The 23,714-nt window shown below is 35.3% G+C and overlaps 3 protein-coding genes across 3 annotated transcripts; all 3 read right to left on the reverse strand.

Moving 5' to 3' along the window:
* Positions 1-155: 155 nt before the first annotated feature.
* Positions 156-2,357, reverse strand: LOC103832924 (uncharacterized protein At4g06744). Its single transcript, XM_009109036.3, has 2 exons — positions 1,384-2,357; positions 156-925 (listed from the first exon to the last, which is right to left on the reverse strand). Exons 1-2 carry the CDS (start codon positions 2,232-2,234, stop codon positions 349-351), a joined length of 1,428 nt encoding a protein of 475 aa, XP_009107284.1. The 5' UTR covers positions 2,235-2,357; the 3' UTR covers positions 156-348.
* Positions 2,358-6,574: 4,217 nt separating this feature from the next.
* Positions 6,575-9,039, reverse strand: LOC103832926 (U-box domain-containing protein 26). The gene has a single exon (XM_009109037.3). It carries the CDS (start codon positions 8,117-8,119, stop codon positions 6,701-6,703), a length of 1,419 nt encoding a protein of 472 aa, XP_009107285.1. The 5' UTR covers positions 8,120-9,039; the 3' UTR covers positions 6,575-6,700.
* Positions 9,040-10,767: 1,728 nt separating this feature from the next.
* LOC103832928 (precursor of CEP16) lies at positions 10,768-23,028 on the reverse strand. The gene has a single exon (XM_033277593.1). It carries the CDS (start codon positions 21,462-21,464, stop codon positions 21,135-21,137), a length of 330 nt encoding a protein of 109 aa, XP_033133484.1. The 5' UTR covers positions 21,465-23,028; the 3' UTR covers positions 10,768-21,134.
* Between the last annotated feature and the right edge of the window lie 686 nt (positions 23,029-23,714).

The raw sequence follows: 23,714 nt of genomic DNA on the forward strand, positions 1-23,714 counted from the left end.
ACCTCAATTCTAAGATATAAAACTGATTGGTAGTACTGAAAGTGTTTATATATATGGAGTGGATAAGTTAACGGAGATACTGCATGGTTCATAAGAATGAGAATCCAATACACTAAAAGAAGAAAGTTTACTACAAATGCAGAAGATGCTTAAAATGTTGAAAAATAGAGGAACGTTTAAAGTGGTATTCACAGAAATGAAAATGGACTAAACAACGATGAAAGATACATATAATGTTTAGGGGATGATCCGTAACTTCACAACCAATGCATTTATTCATTTGTACTTGGAAACCACAAATACATCAAACCATATATTATAAGCATATATAACATGATATTGAAAAGGTTATCGGTTCCGAACCCCGTCCGGGTTAAGTACCCCATACGACACCGGAGAAGAAGCTTGAGCTTCTTTCGCTTCCAATCGTTCTTGATCCAGTTTAACGCCGTTTGGATTCTTACCACAAGGGATCAGATACATAGATTTGGGATCAGGACATGTTTGTCTCTGCATGAAGAAGGTAGAACATTCCGATGCCGTTTTCTGGTTTGGAAGATCAAGTATACAGTTCATACGAACGTCGAGAATGTTTCTCTTGATGAGTTCTCTACATTTTGGACCGGCCTGAGTGAAGTAATTATAAGAGAGAGAAAGGTTTTTAAGAGAAGAAAGCTCGCATACAATCTCTGGTATTGTTCCATAGAATTTGTTTCTGGCTAAATTGAGTTGTTCCATCTTGGCTAAGCAACCGAAAGAGTATGGTATTAGACCGGTTAGCTGGTTAAACCCAACATCAAAAACGGTGGCTTGGTTTAGCTTTCCAATTTGGTATGGCAAGCACCCGGTTAGACTGTTATTCAAGAAAAGGACTTCTTGTAGGAACTTTATGTTGCCTATGCTGGCGGGAATTGGACCCGTGAACCTAAGTCACATCACCAAAAAAAGATAAAAATAAATAATTTAGCTACCTACCAAAACACAGACTATAGTAGCTGTAAGTAGGGACACAAAAACAATCTTGAAATTAACCGGTACAACAATTAATAAAAATATCCAAAGAAAACAATAAAATTTATTTTATTTTTAAAATAACACAAAATATACCAAAATATAACATTAGTTAAATTATAAATTATATTTTTTTCAATTTGAGTTTGGATTTATTGATCAGTGTTTATATTTAGTATTTTAGAGATATTTTTTAGAGTCAAAGTTCAAGAGTTTGAAATAATGATTCATTTTACTTTTTAACTAATGTTATTTATGTGATATTTATCGTAAATTCTTTTGGTGTTATCTAAATAATTTGCCCACTAATTAACTCAACTGGATTATTTACCAAAATAAAAGAAACTTAAAAACTTAAATCTGAAAGCTAACCTGTTGTTGGCGAATGTGAGATAAAGAGCAGTGATGGAGCCAAGATTGGATGGAAGCGTCTGAACAAGATTGTTGTTGTTGATGAACAAGACGTCGAGATCAAGATTAAAGACCTGAGGAGGAACACAGCCTGAGAAAGTATTGAACCTGAGATCAAGAAACGTGAGATTTTTGGCTTTCAAGACAGAAGCTGGGAAGTCTCCTGTGAGTTTGTTGTTGCTTAGGTCGAGCTCGAATAAGTATTTTAAGTTGGTGACTTCAGGCACAGAGCCTAAGAAGTCGTTGGAGTTTGCGTGAAAGATCGTGACTGTGTCTAGCTTGTCGAGGAAGTTATGTAACACGAGTTTATCGCCACCGAAGTTAAAACCGTTAAACTGGATGCTCGCGAGTGCCTTATCAGTTGTATTCGGGAAGATTGCGCATTCAAGTCCCAGGTATTTGTATTTGTTGCAAATGTCGGTGCCTTCCCAAGTCTTAAGAATATGCATTGGATCGCGTGTAACTAGTTTCTGGAAAGCTTTGAGGACTGGGAACACTTTCTTTAGTAGTGGGCTCTCAAAGCCAAGTAGCGGCAACGGTGGCTGCCCCCGCGACTTTGGCGGCGGTTTTGGCGGTGCACGTTGCCGCTGCGGCGGTGGAAGTTGTGGTGGTGGAGGGCATGGAGGAGGAGGAGGTGGTGGAGAGCAATCTTCTGGTTCAGGTTCCGGTTCTGGTGAAGGTGACGGCGGTGGATTGCCACCGCCTCCAATGATGATTTCGAAGGATTTTCTCTTGGTGATGTGGGTGTCTCCGGTAGGTAGAGTGAAACTGACAAGTGAGAGTGAAAGAAGGAGAAGGAGAAGTGAAGCCATTGGTTTTGAAGAAATGATGAGGTGAGTATTTAGATAAGCTTATGACTACATATATAGAGAGATTTTTGAAGCATAGAGGATGAGAAGACTCATAAGAATTTTGAGAAGTCAACGGACATCTTTTTGGAGGTAATCATTGAATTAAATAAAATGAAAGATAATGTAACTATTTTCATGTGTATGGTTGTATTTTTTGCTAAATAATATCTTTAGGTTGGAATTGATTAGGTCGGTATGTCAGATTGGGCCATTAACAATTCCGTCCAGACATTTTAATTTTTATGCCTTCACAAAGGATTAAGCCCATTTTCAACATCCAATATCTGAAGGTATGAAACTTCAGTTGATGATTGAAAAGGTCAAAAAAAAACTCATGTTTTTACATGCATAAGTAGAATGTAGATGTCTGTGTTACTGTGTAGATGATTAAACATGTCTGAACAGTAAATCCTTTTTCTATTTAAAAGTTAAAACAATAGCTTCACACTGTGGGATATTATCTCTCATTTACTACGTACTCTCTCTTTGTCTGAATTTCCGAATATTTAAAACATTAAATACTTACACAAGTAATTATTTTAATTTTTACTTCTTCACCAAAGAAAATCACATATTTTAGGTCTGACTAAACCAAAATTGTTGACGTTAACCAAAATTTTAAGTTTACGTTCAATTTCAATCTATTTTTTTTTTAAATGGTTACCGGCTAAGTTCGGTTTGAGTCAATAATCAGTTAATTCGGTTTTAAAAAATATAATCAAATCATACCAATCACGACTTAAACTGTGTAACTGATAGACCCGGCTGGGAAAAAGATCAAGATAAAAGGTGTGCACATCATTGGTGAATGATTAGATATAGCCTTGCAACAGCTTGTACATCAGCCAGACAGTGCATCTGTAGCTTTGTTCTCTCCAGAGAATGGTGATAATGTGGATGTAAATGACTAATAATTAATAACTCTGTCTTTTGACAAATAACTCTAAATGTCTTTCTAAAGTATCATTGTTTTAATGTGTGGTATAATTATATGTCAAGAAATACACCTTGGACCCATAAGCAATAAGTTTTTACATATGTGTTTTCACGGACCTCTGTTGTTGTTTGAGGACCGATGGTAGGTGGGAAAGCAATATTGGACTGTAAATCTTCTTATCGGAAAAGTGTTAATAAAAATGGGTACATTAAAGTTTCTCCACTTGTAGTGCTTCTTAGTTCTTATTGCAACGAAGGCTATGTAAAAATGAACATATAAATATTAAATATTTAGTTACAAAAGAAAATATTAAATATTTGTAGCAATGAGTTTGTGGAATGATATTAAAGATTGGTTGAGAAGCTTTCAATAGGATCAGATTCTTCAAGCATAGATTGGAAGCAATCAGTAGCATCAGCTATACGTTCATCGTACTTATGAACCAGACCTAAGTAATACCAAGCTTTTCTGTTTGTCGGATCAATCCTCAACGCATCAGAAAGCAAGCTTCTCACCACAGGAAGTGTTGGTTGATGTTCTTTCCCTCTTTCAGACAACAACGCTCCAACAGCTACTTTGCAAGGAACTGATGAATCCTCTAGAGTTACGTATATGTTTGCTTTTTATAATATTTAGCTATACATATTTATATGTATTTTTAACTTTAACGAAACAACTTTTATCTTTTCTTTTCAGTTTTACTTCTCAAGTTAGTCGATGAAATTTTGAAACGTAAAAACAATTCTTCTTCTGATGTTGATTACAAATAGAGAAAACTCAAATGTAACTTCAAAAAAAATATCAATTGGAAAAAAACAATTCAAAAGAATGATGAGCGTGTGAGGAAACCTTAGAAGTTCTTAAAGTGTTTCTTATTTGATATGATATCAAAAGATTGCCTTATATTAGGCACAAATAGAGAATGATACATGATTTAATCTTGACATAGGCATAGAAATGGAGAAATGGTCCTTCTTACATGTTCTCTGGGAGGCTTGGATCTTGTTTCTGCAGTCAAAGATCCATCAACAACACCCGTATCTTCAGACTTCAGTGTCCAAGGTACTAAAACGATGAAAGTGAGGTCAAAAAAAGAGAGAACAAATTTAAATGTCTTTAAAAAATAAATCTCAAAAACCTATAAAATAAGGTTGAAACATGATCACTCGAGATTTAACCCAATAAACTAACTGCAAATGCATAGTAAAATATAGATGGGTTTGAGAATTTAAATGACTAGATACATACTTCAATTCTCATTTCAAATCAAGCTAAAAGAAACATAGATGGGTTTGTAACTAAACAAAAAATATAATAGATAAAAAAAATTATGTAAACGATAAAAAAAAAGCGCTATGCATCTGGTAATTTGTAGAAAATCAGATTATTAATGCAAGTATTTTTTTAGGAAGTTAACGAAAAACCATTCGTGAACTCAAAACATATTTGTATAATATTTCCACTCTTGTGGCTCCAATTACAATGTCTAGCAAGGAGTTAACAAAGAACCATTTGTGAACTCAAAACATAGTTGTATAATCTTTCCACTCATGTGTCTCCAATTACAATGTTTAGCAACATAGAGAACTAACTCTCGTTGAGCCTATGAGATTAGACATGTATTAAGTTTGAGTTTTGATATATTCACATAGCACAATAACATCAACTCTCATTGGTTAAGGACACTTGCTCACAAGGATTTGTTTCAGGCAATAAAATCAACTTTTGATGTATCTAATCAACCTAAGATCAATAAACTAATTGGCCCAATCAAGCATAAAGAACATTCCATGTAAAAAATCTAATGAAAATTCTCCAAACTATCAACCCTAAACATTCAATCTAAATCCCTTCAACAACCCTTCAACCTAATAATGAAACTATCTCAGACATGAAAGCAGGAACACAAATCAATTTAGATAACATTATTAGATACAGAGAAGCAACTGGGGTTCAGAAAATAATATATCTTCTCCCTTCAACTAAAAAACATAATAATTTTCTTAAAAGTAAAGCTTAATTCTCTATTTTTTGTCTTAAGAGGTGTTTATAGATAATGGGCTACTTTGGAAAAAGGGCAAAACCAAAACAGGAAAAAGGAAAAGGAAAATTTCAGTCTAGCTCATACGCGTCAGATCAATCAATCAAACAATGAGATCAATCGATTCAGTTCTTGTCTGATAGATCTCTTCACTTCTCGCTCGCGGATCGATTGATCCATAAGTACCATTGATCGAGTTCGGGTAAGACGGATCGATTGATCCATTAATGTTACGATTCTCAATCAATTGATCCTCAACTGCCATTTGCTCCTACTGCTTCAAATTATCGCGAAAATTTCTTGAAATCCATGTAAAGCTTCACCAAAGTCTCAAATAACATCCAAACACCTATAATATCCGAAAACATAGATAAAAGACTACAAAAACCTAGAAAACTACTAAAAACCATATCAACAAGTAGTAAGAACTAAGATATATCAAAGCAATGATACTCTTTTTTTTTTATTCTTTTGTGTGCTTCATGTAAAATTTTCCTTCTTATGATCAACTTGACCATTTTGTCAGATCTTTTTTTTGTTTTGACTAATTTTGTTATGATTTTCAAACTAAAATCGGAGCAGATTTCGTATGTGTCTTATCAATAAATAATTTACTATATATTATAAAGTCAATTTTGTGTTGTTCAATCTGTCAATTTTAGTGCAACGGAAACAAATTTTGTGTATTAAAATTATCTGAGACGGCGGCTCACTTCTCATCACTAGAAAAGGAAAATTGGTTAAGAGAAAAAATGATGATAGAAGAGATTATGTTTAATTGGTGTTGGAGTTAAGGAGCACCGAAGCTTCCATTGTTGAGGCATAGCCCCTCTTGCTGTTGTGAAGAGGTGATAGAGACAAATGATCGATTACATAGTTTTCCTATAGGATGAAAGCTTCACAACGGTCGAGATTGCTGCTTCGTGCATAAAGGAAGTGTGTTATGACGCGTGTCTTGTAGAGCAACAAGATGCTATCATGGAGATGGTCACGACTCGATCAACACTACTTCTCTCTAAATGGGTTTTAGTTCATTGGGCTTATTTAAATGAAATTTGGTTGACAAAAAGAAGTATCAAAGTTTCTTTATTTGATTTCATATCAAGACCATTGCCTTATGTATAAATTGTATCATTCAATTTTTTTTTTATGATTTGATATCGAGTTGCAGTCATACTTTTCATCTTGGTTTTAATATTTATCGTTATGGAAATAGATTAGCATATAAAAGATTACTTGTAACCTCCACTTCTTTTTGGTCGTCGTATAGCTTTCATTTGCTTTTCAACAACCTTTCCAACTTTAAAAACTTGCAAAGACAGATAATCAAGAAGAAAAAGAACTTTTGATAAACAAAAAATGTTTTAAAAATTAATTACATGATTAAGACTACTTTAAAATCTCTAACAAAAATAATAAATTACTTGTTTGAAAAGAAAACTAAAAAAATCAAAACGGCGCCACTTCGCTACGACCGAACTCGTCGGAGTTCACAAGAGTATCGTCCGGCCATGAATCTCTGAGAAGCTTCAAAAGCATCTGAGCTTTCCTCTTCGCTCTCTCCGTACAATCACTCTGCACCAGAAGCAGCAACTGCGTCACCAATCCCGCCGCCGCAGCCTCGTCTCTACACCTTTCCTCCGCCGTGCACAGAGCCAACAACGCTCCCGCCGCATACTCCGTCGCTCTATCCGACACTCTCAAAATCGTCTTCACAAGAAGCGGCACCGTCAAAGCGTGCTCTCCGAACGCCGCGCATCCTTCCGGCAGCCGGCAGAGAAGCTCCACCGTCGCTAAACCCCTCTCCGTATCGCACCTATCGAAGTCCGCCGCTAAGCGGTCGATTAAAGTCCCCGGGGCTCCGGCGGAGATAGCGAGGTGGCGCGTTTGTTTCACGAGGCAGAGAGCGAAGAGCGCTTTGATTCCGATCTTCAAAGCTCGCCGCGATGAAACCGAACTTCTCAAAAGATCCATCACGCCTTCGAAAACCGAACCCGACCCGGAGATTATCATTTTCAGATCCGTAGATTTGGATCCGGTCAACACCATCTCTACCAACGCCGCGGCGTTGACCCGGTTCTCAATCGATGAATCGAACAGTAACCGGGTCATAAACCCGACCCGACCCGGATCCGAGGAGATGGACTCGCACTCTCCCTCCGTCATATGAAACATAACCAGAAGCGCGAGGGACTCGGTAACAACCTCGGACGACGACGTTTCGACTCCAACGTCCACGTCAGCGAACAAAATCCTCACGAGAATCTCCCTCGCGTTATGACCGGCGATCAAAACGCGATTCTTCTCGCTATCTCTAGCCAATCCCCTGAGACGACGAATCGCGGCGGCGCGTGAGCGGACGGAGACGTGAGTTCCCGAAATTGCGGAAGCTTGGCTGAGGAGAGACCGGACGGATATCGGATCCGCCGGCTGTTTCGGCGTGGGAATCCGTTCGACGCCGCTGGAGCGGTTGGCGACGCACCATTCTTGGATTAGACGGCGGAGAGTGTGGTTAGGGATGAGAGTGAAGTCGGAGAGAGGGAGGCGTGTGACGGGGCAACTGGTGTTTCCGGTGGCGATCCATGACTCGATGCTTGTGCGGTCGTAAGTCTGACCGGTTGAGACGGTTACTGGATCGGTCATAAGCTCCAATGAGATTGGGCATCTGAAATGGTAAGGTATTTGGATTCCGAGATCCAACGGTTCTAAGTTCCCCGGCATTTTTGGAAGTTTTTTTTCTGAGCTTTTAGGATTTGTTTTTCTTTTTTTGGAATTTGAGAGAAGGAAGACGAAGGAAGGAGGAGACCTTATCTGCGCAGGGTATGCGCCACACGTGTGGCTTTTATAACTTTGTTGGTTAGTTCTCATCTGGTGAATTTAAATTTTAAACATTTTATCTATTCGGTTTGATAAAATTAGTTGTTTTTATAAAATGTTATGAACTTCGCATAAAATATGGAGACAATATAATTGTCCATTTTTGATACCAGCTGTTAAACAACAATAATTTGTTATGAAAATTGATGTTTATATTATTTTTATGTAATAAATATTAAGTAAGATCTATAAATCAATGAAAGGAAATTTCAGAAATTAAATACAAAAGAGTTGAATTTTTTTTTGTGTGCTCGATTTGACAGAATAAACATATTAAGTTAAATCAAGAAAATTTTACAGCTTACTAAATAAAAAATGATATTAACATTCCGTTTTTGTTTATTTTTTTTGTAAAGTGTAAAAATTCTAAAAGTAACAATTTCAGTATTTTTTTTTTCTTGTCAACACAATCTCAGCATTTAAAACATAAGCAGTGTCGAATATATTATCTATCTTATGGTTTCATTTTGTTTTATACGTTGAGATGTTAAATGGTATTTACTGTCTACATTTTGTTGAGTAATAGAATCGCACCAATAAATTTTTTTGTTAAGTCTTAATCACTTACTAGATTTTGACCCGCGCTTAAGAAGCGCGGATATTTTTTTGGTGATCATAAACTCAAATATTAAATGAATTTATATTTATTATTAGATATCTAAAATATTTAAAAGCTGTTCTATTATTATTATTTCAGTTCGGTACAATGTTTTTATTGAGTTTTCATATCCGAATCAGACTTGTGGTCGAACCGTAAAATCTAATAACTCATATATAGTGAGATAGAATATAATAAAATGAATATAGTAAAAGTATCTGAAAATCAAAAAGACCGTTATTAACCCACTGAGAAAAATATAATTTGTTTTTTGTGTTATAAATTTTTGATATATTAATATACATTTGACTTGTATAAAAAATTTCTTTTAACAAATATTGTTAAGTTTATTTATAAATATATTAATTATCAATCTACCAAAATAGTGTAGCAAGTATTATTTTTTTTTAATTTTCTATCAAACTATTATATATATTTTTTTAAAAAAAATCAGTTTGTGACAGATATTTTATTATTAGAAATCCATACAATTTAAATAATGTTACATTTATATGTATTTATGTATAAAATGGTCTTCAGAATTTGGGATTTTGTAAAAAAATGGGTCTAAAGTTAATTTGGTTAATTTTTTTTTTGTAACAAAAATTAATTGGATTTATAATTTTATTTTCTGAATGGATTGTATCAGTTAAATTATATTTTTTAAATTAAACGCTCAAAGCCCAAATAATAATATTTATTTTGCTGATAACAAAGTGAGATTAAATAGGGAATTAGGGATAACATATAATATATAAGGAAGACCAAAAAAAAAAAGGGTCCAACAATTTTTTATAAGTAGATTTTTTAAGAGTGCTTCCCTTTTAATAGTATAGATTTTGTTGTTTATTATTTCTTCGTTAATACCAATATCATTTTGCGATGACAAAAGAAAACAATAGCATTTTGCATTGATAATATTATTATAAGTTGTTCAAACATTATTCTTATATTTGTTTGTTAAACAATTTTCAACCATTTAGCCACCGTAAATTATTTCATTTGTACTCCTACTCACAGGCTTACGTTTAAATATCTGGATTTGTTTTTCACACATATGAACAAAGTTGAGAAAATTCGCAAATTGTTTTTTTTTGTCAAGTCATTTTATGCTGGAAAATTTTTCGTTACCAAAAGTTAAAATTAAAAATTTATTTTGTAAAGATAATTTTTTGTTCTTATCCATTTTAATATGTAAAAAAATAACTTTTGAATTTATTAGTTAATGGATAAATATAGGTTTCTACACATAAGCTTTTAAAACTAGTATTGATTTATTAAAAATTGTTAATATTAAGAATAATGTAACTATTTTACTTTAAAAAAAACTAACTAAATTTATTTTATTAATAAGATATAAAAAGTGAAAAAAATCTATTTATTTGAAAAGAGATGGATTACATAATCTTAGAAGTGAAGCTTAAGACATCTAAATCCAAGTATGTCTTTGGTTTTGATATGACGATACTACAAAACGAAATCGTTAATGTATTTTCGTATATAGATGTCTATACTCATAATTGATGATTGTATCACCAGTTGTGTGTTTGTATTTGTATTTTCACTTGGTCAAGATTTGTATACTTGTATTCAGTAGCCACAACCACCGAATTTATTATTATCTACCATATGTATATGAAAATAAATATCGATCGTGTGTTGTGTTTTATTTATAAAATCAATAAATTTGGTCAAACTAAAATGCGAAAGACTGGGAACGAACCTGGGACCCACCAAGACAGCTCCCACTTACTTCTGTTACATCAAAGCCTGTAATCATATAACCAAAATAGATCATTACAAGACCAAATAAATAGTTTGACTGTTTTGTCTTTTATGGAAAAACTTTTTGACTGTTTACGTCGCCGTAGGAAGTTAGAGCATCTTTAACCAAAGCACCCCTAATGGGGTGCTTAATCATTTTTTTATTGACAAATATGTGTTAAGAATTTTATTAAGAAACTTGTATATTTTCTCCCTCCAATGCAAGGTGCTTAATATGGGATGCTTGATCCGTGAAGCTCAACAGACAAACACACAGAAACAAAACAAAAATGATTAACCGAACATGATACACGATTCAACTCAGACCAGATACTATATCATATAATTGAACTCTTAAACAATTGAGATCAAATTCCAAAGCAGATGCTAAATTATATCATTTCAGACAAGAACAGAAGCTACAACATATCAATTCAATCATTCCTATATGAACCTAAGTAAAACCGAGCAATATAAACAAAGACTCAAACGCAGACTAATCAAAATAACAAACGCTTCAGACATGAAAGGAAAAATTATTAACTTTACCTTTCGTCGATAAGAGCTTCGGGCCTGAGAGAGAGGAAAGATATGGCGAGGAGAGGTCCGGACCTGAGAGAGATGCGAGGTGATTCTTCATCGAGGTGAGCCGTCGAGAGAGAGAGTTGGAGGAGATCGACACAGAGAGTCGCCGAAAGATTCACCGCGGAGTCGTCGAGGAGCGAAAGACACGAACAGAGATCATCTTCCACTGATTCGTCGAGGAGAGAGAACCTTCGAGGAGGGATCAGGAGGAGAGATCACGGAGGCGGAGTCGGATGCATGTCGGAGGCGTTGAGGATAGATCACGAGGAGAGATCACTGAGGCATCGCAGAGAGATCGCGACGATAGCTCACGGAGGCGTCGAGGAGAGATCACGAAGGCGTCAAGAGAGATTACGGAGGCGTCGCGAGGAGAGATCACGGAAGCGTCGAGGAGAGATCACGGAGGCGTCGAGAGAGATCACGACGGGGGAGCACCGGCGATTCTCGATTTCGTCGAGGGAGAGAACCCGAAGGCGGAGTCGTCGAGAGAGAACACGAGACGGTTTTGTTTCCTCATGAGTGAGAGAGAAAGAGACGCGGATAACCCATGGTGCAACACGTGTCTCCTAAGCTTCGCTTCTTCTGAAGCTTAATTAAGCGCCGTGTGTTTCAATAATTACTTCATTTTCATTTTTTTTTAAATACAAAAATCTTTAAGCACTCCACTAAGAGCTTGCGTTAATGATGCTCTTATTATCCTGTTTTCAGTTCTTACAGTTTCTGTTTCTCTTGCTAAACAGTAAATTTTCTGATAGGTCAATCTTTAGGTCTTAATTAAGAATTCAAAAGTTACTTTTGTCTAGACTTTGACAATATTGACATCTAATTAGATTTTTTCAATTAACTAGAACTAGTCACTGCATTATAACAAATAAACAATAGCTTAAAACAACATTGTAGACTAATTAGAAGCTAATCAAGATAAGCCTGAACAAATACGTATATATATATATACATATATACATACACATCTATGATTGGTTCGTACAATATGCATGATAAATAATTGTAATAGGAACAAAAATCCAGACAGTAAATTGTGTTGGAACTTTAATTTGCTTCTGCACAATTGTAATGTCGGCAAGTACAAGAATTTGCAGAATCCTTTGAGATAAATAAGTTATCGAATGAAGACAAATATTCTTAGACAATAATATCGAAATCAAATAAATTTGGGATGAGGGATAAGATCCATGGACTTAGACCGTATTATTGTCTGTTTTCTTTCTATTTATTTTGTTTTGTATTTTTATTATATTTTTTAAAAAATATTAATTTATTTAAACTAAACTAAACTGAGTGAAGAGGAGAAGAACAGTATCTGCCTGTCATTTGGCTTGGTTGCATGGGAACAACTAAAGAAGTTCGTGATTATTGTATTTTGCCTTTCTCCGTCTCTCTTGCGATAAAAGGAAAAAGCAAACAGAAAGTAGTTAAAAATATATAACAAATTTAACTACATCTCCTGATTAAAGAAAATTACTGAAACCGAAATATTGTCTTACACATATAAACGATTATATGTTTTTATAAAATTATGAATGCGCATATAATCTAAGATTCATGATTTTCACAATGACATTTACTTCTTTTAGTTTAGAGTTATACATGATCTATAAACGGACTGGGTCCATTTAAATAATATGCATTCGAGTATCATGCCAAGTTGTTTTTTTCTTCTATAGGAAAATAGATGCTTGGTTGTGAGTTGTGACGAGTCCTTTAATGTAAAATATAGATCCTTGATGTTCAGGCTGTAACATGTAAATATGCAACAACAATAAAACGATCTGAATGAATATGAAACAAAAAAAAACAAAGTACTGCCGTTTGCATACCATTGTTTGCATAACTAACGTTAATTGACTAATCAAACTCCTAATAAATTACATGGTATACACCAATCGAATAAGTGGGGAGGATATGGACTGACACTAGTAGAGCTCCCACGACGTTTGTATGGTTTTTGTCATTTTTATAACCAAATAATTAACCAACTCATTTTACACAAACAAAATTTTAGTCAATTGAGCTACAAAAATGGCAGAATGATTGAATAATTTTTTCATAAGACAAAGGGGAAATGAAGAAAATTAAATAAAGTCATTAGGGTCACCAATCATGCCAAGCAGTATGAAATTCCGCCAAATAATTCCAAAAATTACAAATACGATTGATTGTATTGATTAATTTACAAATTATGTCAAGCATTATGTAACATTATGTTAATTAAATCCAAACATTACAAAACGATTTTATTTTATTGGTTAACTGGAGACTTGGATGAGTCACAAAGGTCAAAGAATCTTAATGAACAGCGAGGACATGAACGTTTAAAACTGGGTCCAGCTTGGTCCCAAGCTATAGGTACGCAACAATTACACAAGAGGTTGGACCATTATTGATATTTCTTTTATTCTATAGTATTTCTTTTCGGTATATCCTTTTCTAACTATAAACTACACTGAATTTATTCACTCATTTCAAATGAGGAGTATTTGTAGTTTTGTGATAAATGAGAAACGGTGTCGTAAAAGGCGTGTGAAGGAGACTGTGCGTCTCCCACTTCTCGCGACCCTACGGTCTCCAGTCAACCCTGCACTGTCTTTGTTGCACGTGCTTCTCTCTCCTTCACACGTGCTTCCCAGCTCATCTCCTTTCTTCTTCTTTTGTGTCTTTTACTAATTTATTCATATTTTTTCTTACCAAAACATAAAATATGCCAAAGTAAAATATGAATTATTCCCAAAATTCCTAACAATTACTGACACTGTCGGATGAGTTCCAAGGTTTCTTTTGTTTTTTAACATTGGGGTTTTCATTTTTCTTTTCGAGTTTTAATGTGATAAAGATGAAACTAGACGAGGTTTGTGCATGCATGTAAATGTAAGCATGTTTATCTTGTAATTATAATCCAATAAAATAGGTTTAAACAAAGGCTATGATATTAAATCAATCATCCACTACGAGAAACACTAGTTGTCGTTTTTATACGAAAAGAAATTCCGGTCAAAAAGTTTTCGATATTGAATGTAAAACACACATGTGAGAGCTTTTGGCGTGCCTATATGTGAGAGGGACTAGTTTGATTTAACCCAAAAGTCTAAATAAAAACCCTATTTTAAGAGGTTGGAGCCAATTACGGAATGGTCCAAATCTGCTTAAACTGCCAGCTAATTATAACCACATATATTAGGGCATGTAATGGGATATAAGTATGCAAGGCCATTGCGATACTCCATAACTATCGATAAAGCAATAGAAGACGCACATCCTTTAACAAATATAAGACGAAGATGCAAATCGATGATATAAGTACTAATTCAAGTAACCGGGCCTCGTGATCTGGTGGTAAACGAACCTCGGTTAAGGTGCCCGTCATCACGAGTTCGAGTCCCGGCCACAGCGGATTTAACATGGTTTCCGTTTGGCCTACAGGACCTTCCTCGCCAGTTCCAGTTGGACGCAGTAGAATAGTCAGTGAGAGGTCCAGATACCTGGATTATCAAAAAAAAAAGTACTAATTCAAGTGTATCGTAAATTTAATATACATATGAAGTATTGTGTGCTTTAAAAAGCCGAGAGAGGACAATCACATGTTTTTTTTATAGAAATTATATTAAAATCAACCTGGGAATTCGGTTTCGGTTACAAGATCGACCTGAACAAAAAAATTTCAAGTCATTTTATGACTAAACTGGCTTCGCCTAAACTCGGCACGTTAATCCAATTTTAAACTTCTTAGAAATTGACTATCGTTCTCAACCCTCAGCGATGACCACCACGACATGAGGTTCACCTCTTTTACTCGGATGCTGAAAATCATTATGGGTATGAATGGTGACCAAGGAACGACGAGGAACAAATGTATTTCCTAACATTCCTTACAAAAATCACCATTCATAAGGAAATTTTTTTCCTTCTCATTCCCTACCATTCTTTTTTTTTGTAGAGAAATAAAGAACAAATTGATTCCTTGTTAAATATGGGATGGAACAACCATTACCTTTCATTCCTGCGATTATATTCTTCTACATTCCTTTCCTATTCGTTCCTCTTGTTTCCAGAATGGTCACCAGTCGGACCCTATATTGTTTTCGGAATGGCTAGCTCTCGATGAACGCTTCGATTCTTGTAACCGTCACCGGCTTTTAACACGCAAAATGTAGTAGAAGAATGGATATACAACATAAACCTCATAAAATTGCTCCAGAACCACTTGTACAATCTTCTAAGACGTCAGGAACCAGTCAAGAAAAAGCAAGTCTGAGGAAGCCACACTCACCCTTGAACAGAGATGCAGAAAAATTGGGCATAGAACGGCCACAGCTTGTTGAAACTAGTAGAAGCACCATGACCTGCCAAGCTATAACAAGGCAACAATACCATAAGCAAGTCGCCCTACCCATGGCACTGGATATGCACAATGTCAACTGATCCACTGAGGAAAGGCATACCCCTCAGGCCACATGGAGTCTGTTACACCCAAATTATGGAATGATCACTCAGTCGAACTTGGATATGAACTCAGACGGTTTGAATGAGAACTGATGGATTGAATGGTGGCACAAGAGGGGTGGAAAGTCTCTTGATACTACCAGATTTCGATCGTTGCTTGATGTGACTCACAAGTCCAACAAAAGAAAGATTTGTTTGCTCGGAGATAACCTCACTAAGAAACAAAAAGCGTTCTAAGAAAAGAACAAAGAGATAAACTCAAATAAAGGGGAAAATGAATGATTTATTTCGTGACTCTTATGCCTGATTATATAGGTTATAAGTTGTGGAAAACAAGAATGATTGTGCTAAAAACAAGAAACATAGAAACTAGAAATGAAGACATTGACTAAAGACCGGAATTAATGATTTTTGTTGAATTTTTTTTCTCATGCACGACCAAGACTTCCTTGCTGACTCCCCCTTGGTATTCATGATGAGTATGGATCTGAAACATTTTGATATAGGACATGGTCAAATTTTAGCTTCATCCAAAACAAATTGAATTTGTTTGGATCATTTTCTCGGCCCAAAGAAGTGTGTTTTGTTTATGCAATGAAAATAATAAGACCCAATCTTTCATGAACGTCTTTGGACTGATAAAACACCTTTGGCCTTGAGTCTTCCAAGGGTTTCCTTGTGCCAAGAAGCGGTTCTTGATGTGAGTAGTCGAATGGCTCTTCCTCAAATTCCTGTGAAAATAGAATAAGACTATTCGAATGCTCCGGTTGCAAAAAGGTTAGTTCTGCAATAGTCTGTTCATTATTAATCACCAAATCAGATTCAAGAAAAAGAAGATCACAAGTATCCTCACAAATCATCAAACTGTCCATCAGCTCTTCATCATATTCATTAAAAATGGGTAAAGAATCTGAAAAAAAATTTCGCTCTTCAAGGTTGTTTTCAGATTTACCTTTGGATTTTTCACTTATGAATATTGGTTGTTCAGCTACAAGTGTACATGTGGTTGTGCTCATCATTTGGTTCTTGCTGACGTCCTTAAGTCCTTTAATCATTTCCTTCTCAAAGTTGTAACAAAACTCACATCAAAATGGCGGAAAAGCTTCCTTTGATCAGCTTCATCTCTAGATGGTTTAAACTGCTCTCTGCACCTCTTGTTAGGCTTCTCATATGAAGATTGAAAAATAGCTTGTCGTTGGGATGTTGCTTTGCTATTTTTCATGTGAAGACCAAACATCTTATCCCTGAAAATACTCAACACAAAAGGTTAATAGATAAAAATCTTTACACTCTCAAGTGTTTAATCTCATTCACACAAGTGTTTCTCTCAGAAATTTAGTGGTCACTCAAATGTCTTTTCTCAATGTTTTAAGAGAACAAATCAAAGTAACCTAATGGAATCTCCAAGTAACAAGGGATTAACAAAAAATAGAAAGATAAGAGATTTGATTTGTGAAATCCCTGTTAACCACTCCAAGGTTAGATTTCTTCTCAGCCAGCAGAATTTCTCTTCCACCACATAGCCAAAATCAAACTTTGTTTCTTTTCTTTTAATCGATCTTTTTTTGTTTAGATGACAATAGAAAAGGTAGTGGCCCAGATTTGAAATAGAAAGTAGAAGAAGAAGTGTTTAGAAAATAGAATATGAGAAAATGAATAGATAGTACTGGTTGAGTGGCTCTGATACCACTTGATACACCCAAATTAGGGAATGATCACTCAGCCGGACTTGGATATGAACTCAGACGTTTTGAATGAGAACTGATGGATTGAATGGTGACACAAGAGGAGCAGAAAGTCTCTTGATACTACCAGATTTCGATTGTTGCTTTATGTGACGCACAAGTCCAACAAAAGAAATATTTGTTTACTCTGAGAAAATTTCACCAAGAAACGAAAAGTGTTCTAAGCAAAGAACAAAGAGATAAATTCAAATAAAAAAGGAAAATGAATGATTTATTTCGTGGCTCTTAGGCCTGATTAAATAGGTTACAGGTTGTAGAAAACAAGAATTATTGTGCTAAAAACAAGAAACATAAAAACTAGAAATGAAGACTTTGACTAAAGACCGAAATTAATGATTTTTGTGGAATTCTTTTTCCCATGCACGACTAAGACTTTCTTGCTGACTTCCCTTTGGTATTCTTAATGAGAATGGATCAGAAACATTTTGATATAGGACCTGGTCGAATTTTAGCTTCATCCAAAATAAAGTGAATTTGTTTGGATCATTTTCTCAGCCCAAAGAAGTCTATTTTGTTGATGGAGTGAAAATAATAAGGCCCAATCTTTCCTGAACGTTTTTGGACTGATAAAACACCTTTGGCCTTGAGTCTTCACTTGTTTGAACATAAGAAACAATCATGGTCAATGGTTGGAAATCGGGGGACCAAACCAGCTCGGGTGGTCGAACCAGCTCAGAAGATCGAACCAACTTGTTCAGCTCGTCCAGGTGAGTGTTAGTCCAGCTAGGCTCGTCTAGGATAATGTCATTCCAGCTTTCTTGATTATTCAGATTATCCAGCTCAGCTAGATAAGTATCACTTTGATTCAGCTCGACCATGGTTGCATTATTCTGGCTCGGATCTACGATCAGAGGCGCATCAGACTCTCCATAAACCTCGGCAATCGCCCACTCCAAAAACTGGAGCTAGGTAAGCTTTAGAATGAAGGGATGAACCAGTGAAACGATTCAACACAAAACCAATGAAACACCGGTGCTAAAACAACCAAGAACTACCTCAACATAGCATCACCAGAACAATGAAATCAAGAAACCGGGAATATAAGAATATAATGGAAGGAAGACACATGCGAAAGAAGAATAGACTTATGGTCGCCTACGAAAGAAAGATAAGACTGAGAGAGAGAGTATGGAAAGGTTCTTTTTACAACATGTACACTTTAATTAAACATTGGATAACCACATGGTTGAATACATTAAGTTCTAGATATCTCTGAAGAAGAATAGTATACGTTGTAACTTATAACGAACGATTAATAATTCATAGATTTATAAAAACTTAAATGTAAACTTGTTTTTTATTAGAAAAGTGAAATTAGTAGTATAATGATCCATTGCGTTATCACAAATAAATAACCAAAATAACTAGTGTTCCAGCCTACTACAAAACCTATACGCAAAAAAAAAAAATCTTATGACAAAGATATGAATAGTTAATTCTGTTCGTACTATTTTATGGAGATGAGAAAACTTCACTGCCCCGAGAAAATTTTTAGGGTCCTAAAACAATTTTTTTACAATAACTAAGAATTTTTTTTTGTCAACAACATTTTTTTTTAAAAATGGTCTCTTCATAAAAATATCTGGTATGTTTACAAACAACTAAAATGGAAGATATCATGAATGTGTTTATAACTGAAGTTTATAAGATGAGTCCAAACTAAAATGAAGAAAAAATTATAAGACTTATCAAACTCCAAATATATGTATGCAGATATTTATAACACTCAACTAGTAATGAATTAAATAAATAAGGGGCCCTAAATTTTATTAAGTAAAAATTCTATCTTTTCTAGTTTCTCTCCAACCTCTCTCTAAATCACAAAACTTTTCAGTTCCAATTTCGATTCCTCACGTGTTTGCTGCTCTCACCGGTGTCGGTGCGAAGGGGGTCTCTCCCCTTTTATTTTTTGGCCGGCGCTTCATCTTTGAGTTTCAAAGGGCCTCTCGATGGTTTCATGAGGCAGTGCTCGTTTGCTCTTGATGTTTCTGGTTTCAAGTAGGTGGTGGCTCTTCAGCGACGGTCATGCATCCAGTTCTTTGGAGGACGAGATATTGGTCTATGCTTCCTCTTGGACTTCATGTCTCTTTCCTTGTTTGTGTCCTCATGAGGTTCTGATCGGATCAGCAACACCACCTCCTTCCTCCTCTCGACGAGTCTTCCCATTCGTAGTGCTCCGTTTCGATTTGTTGTTTTGTGTTCTTTCAGGTAGATGTTCTGTAGATGTGCTCTTGTACCAATCTTTCTGGTGTTTCCAGTCCTTTTAGCTTCATGGTGGCCTTGGTGATCCTCGTTCCGAGCGGGTGTGTGCATGGGTTCTGTCTCAAGTGGAGCTCTAAGGTTTCAGAAGTTGTTGGTCTGTGCTTTTTGTGAGTTAGGTCATTCGAACTATTTTTATTCGAGCCCATAGATAATTTTCTCTATTGTTGTATTTTCTTATTTTTAATTTCTGTTGTTTTCATGTAAAACTTCAATTTTTTTAGTGTGAAAATCTTTTAAATTTTTTTAATTAAAATCTAAAGGGCCTAAAACTTTTGCCTTTTTCCACAATGGAAAGATTTGTGTCATTTTCCAAAATTTTCAAATCCAAATTTTGCTTGCCATCATTTTCCAAATTTTGCTTGCCATCTTTGCTGGTGTTTTTTTCTTACAACTCACAAGATTTACGAACTTTAATCTCAAAGGTTGTAACATGTGGTTGTATTAATATCAAGATATTAATATATACAGTGACCATATAATATCATCATTACATGCATTTTCTTACTTATACTACGGATTAGACGTACTGTATTTGGCTTCCTGAAATTATCAAATCTTTGGGAACATAAATAATTAAGAGTTTTACCTACATCAAATTTAAGGATAGCTCACACTACGTTGCAAGCTTGCAGTTATTGACCAGTAGTGGCCCCCCAGTCTCAACAAGTGGTCGTACGGATTTAATGGCTTTCCTCCATCTTTAGTTTGAATCCTTCTAGCACTCAGCTTAGGGTATGTTCGTTTATCTATCCGAATAGTCACAAAGATGAGAATTGATGATGTTCACTTTGACACAAAATGAACATCATCCAAATGATTCAACCAAATACATTTTAAAATTTTAGTCAAAAATTATATATCATTCAGATAAAACTAATTGGTGCATCTGAATAATGATGAACTTGTCAAAAATAACAAACGAGAAATTCATTCATGTCCAAATAAAATATTTAGATCCAAGTTTAAGATAAATAAATAATTATGATATAAATAAATTTTTTCGCCAAAATAATAAAATTACATTTTCTGTCACAAATATCACACTTTCTGTCACAAATATCACACTTTCCCCAAAATTTAAATAATCATATTTTTCCTCCTACCAAAAATTGCATTTCTCCTAAAAAACTGCAAACCCTCATTTTCATGCCAAAACTACAAATTTATATTTTCTTCCAGAACTGCCTAATCGTATTTTCTCACTAAATTGCAAATACATCTTTCCTGTTGACACTGTCAAATTACATTTTTTCTGTCACAACCTCAAAATCACATTTTTTTTGCCAAAATCTCATTTTCTGCTCAATTGTAATATTTGCATTTTGCTTGAAACTAAAGAAGAATTCTCTTAGGCAAATCGCAATGCATATCGTTGTGTTGAATACCTCTGTCAAATTGTCGTTAGGAAATATGTAGAAAACATAATAAAAGCTTGGTTATATGATTATTACGTAGAGAATAGAGACAAGATAAGAGTAAAAGGAGAAAAACATAAAAATTGGAAGAAGGTTACATCTTAAAGGCTACTAAAACATGGTAAAGTTATTATATCTGCATATATATTCTTATAATTTAAATTTGTAGGCCTTGTTCTTTAGTGTCCAACACCAGGACTAGGACCAGATTCGTCTCTGACTCGTCCAAAGGTCTTGTATCCTTTGGCTCGATGATGACCAACCCCTGGGCTTGGTCCGGACTGCTTCACCGTGGCTAGCCAAGAAACATCTTGTGCAGATGACTCAACTGGTTTAAGCTTAGACATTACGCTTCCATTGTACACAGGTGAATCTCTTAACTGGGTCAAAGCTGTCGAACTATACTTGACCGGTCGTCCTTCAGTGGCTAGTAACACTGATCCCACCATATTTATCAGAACAAGGACCAATACTACGTAGTGCTCTGTGCGGTTCTTAGCAATCACCATGATTTATGTAATCGTAGCACGAATATATAAATCTCTATATGTATTTAATATGATGATCATGATAAAGTTTAGCGTAGGGTTTAGAAGTATTTATAGTGTACAAGAAAGATGAGTGTGAGGGAATAATATCAGTGGATGTCTAATTTTCTGTTTCTTGGAACTGTTGATTTGCCGCCACCTCCATAAATTTCAACAAGGAGAGATCATATTCACGTAAACTATAAGAGCATGAATATCGGTGTCCCTGGACCGATATCTTAGCCTTTTTGGGATTTAAATTAAATGAAAAAGGCCTAATAATGCTTGGGACGAAAGATGAAAGTCCCCGGTTAAGAACTTTTTTGGTCGTGTCCTTAGGAACATGTGGCATCAAACATTCACGTTTCTTTCTCTCTCTCTCGACGGATCAACTTTTCTCCTTCTCTCGCGAAAGGTCGATGACTCCGGCTCTCTCTGTTGTTTGTGGTGAGAAGAAAGAAGAACCTGACACCAAGGCTGTTGGATCGTGGGCGGCAGGGGATGATGTATCTTCTCCGGTGGATGATGTTCAGAAGAAGATTCGACATGCTGAGAGGTTTGGAGTTTCGGTGAAGCTAACCGAAGAGGAGAAGCGCAATTCTCGTGCTGAGATGTTAGATTAGGGTTACGAAAGGCGGTGGTGGCGCAGTCGTACGCAAGGATCTTAAGGGAAGGGGAGAATGTTTTGATTAATCATATGACGGGGAAGGAGTATAGGCTTAAGGCGATTGGTGATGTCGGGCCTGTGGTTGATGCTGGTGGTATCATTGCGTATGCGAGAAAAGCTGGGATGATTCCTTCCGCAGCTGCTTGATTGATTTCTCTGTGTCAGGTATGAGAGATGAAGATTGCTAATTTTTGGAATGTGATTGATTTCTTATTGTCTACGGAGATCTTCTTCATCTCCAGATCTCGAATCGGTTTGTATATCTCTTCCCATGTTTTGCTCTGTTTTGAGCTTTCTTCAGATTCAATCATATATATAGTTTAGTATTCAAATTTTTCGTGTTAGATGGATGGACTTAGATTGGTTAAACTCGTATCATTACATCATCTTTATATCTCCCTTACATAGTGGCTTCAATGAAAATGATTTTTATTTTTTTTTGAGATTTGGCAATGGTAGAGAGCTGTGTTAATGTTTTATGAACTTAAAGTTTCACACTTTTAATTTGAATTCAAACTTGTATTTCAGTGGGAGGACTTGGGTAGCCAGATTGAGAATTTTGATTGTTCCGAGTTCCCTACGGTAATAAGCAAATATTATTATATCAGGCTTTCTTGGAAGCTTTGGGTGTCTCCATGTACTTAAATATCTTTCCTTTTTACCTTTGATAAGAGAATTGCTGGAGAGATCAAATCATTCTCAACTGAAGGATGGGTTGCTCCAAAGCTTTCCAAACGGATGGACAAGTTCATGCTCTATCTTCTCACTGCTGGTAAGAAAGCTTTGGCTGATGGTGGTGTAACTTCTGATGAAGTAATGGCTGAGTTTAACAAAGCCAAATGTGGAGTTTTGATTGGCTCTGCAATGGGTGGCATGAAGGTACACTCTGAAGCCAAAGATTGGGGAATTATTTGCTAATCGTTGCATCTCTAACAATCTGGTAGTGATACAGGTCTTCAATGATGCTATTGTAAGCGCTGAAGATCTCTTACAAGAAGATGAATCCTTTCTGTGTACCTTTCGCCACAACAAACATGGGTTCTGCTATGCTTTCTATAAATTTGTCTTAGGATCTTTTTATTACTTGTCATACAAGTTTGTGTCATGAACTCAACAATTAATTTACTAAGAGACAACTAAAAATCCCACCAGTAATCACCATTTTTACAAAAAGTCCTTAACAATGTCCTAATCTAAAAATAACAATAAAAAACTCTAAGGACTTAAAACTAAGGACAATGGATAATCATGCTCTAAGTATTGAGTTACGCTCACGTAACTAAAAGTACACATTGAGTTTGGCTACAACACAAGGGATAATTGACATTATACAGTGACGTTGATGGTTAGAGCACTATTTTAGAGTTCTCAAAATACAAAACTAATAGATTTAATATAATTTAAGTTAAATAATAAAATTTGGAGATTTTTAGAAAATCTGACTAGCGATAAGTGAACAAGTGGGATTTGGGTATCTAGGATTTCACAGTTTCTCTTCTGAGAAATGAGTTCTACTCTTTCTCTTCCTTTTCTATTTTTTCTTTTAATAGAATAGATAATTTTCC

This window comes from Brassica rapa, chromosome A08 (genome assembly GCF_000309985.2).
Source record: "Brassica rapa cultivar Chiifu-401-42 chromosome A08, CAAS_Brap_v3.01, whole genome shotgun sequence".
NCBI classification, from domain to species: Eukaryota; Viridiplantae; Streptophyta; class Magnoliopsida; order Brassicales; family Brassicaceae; genus Brassica; species Brassica rapa.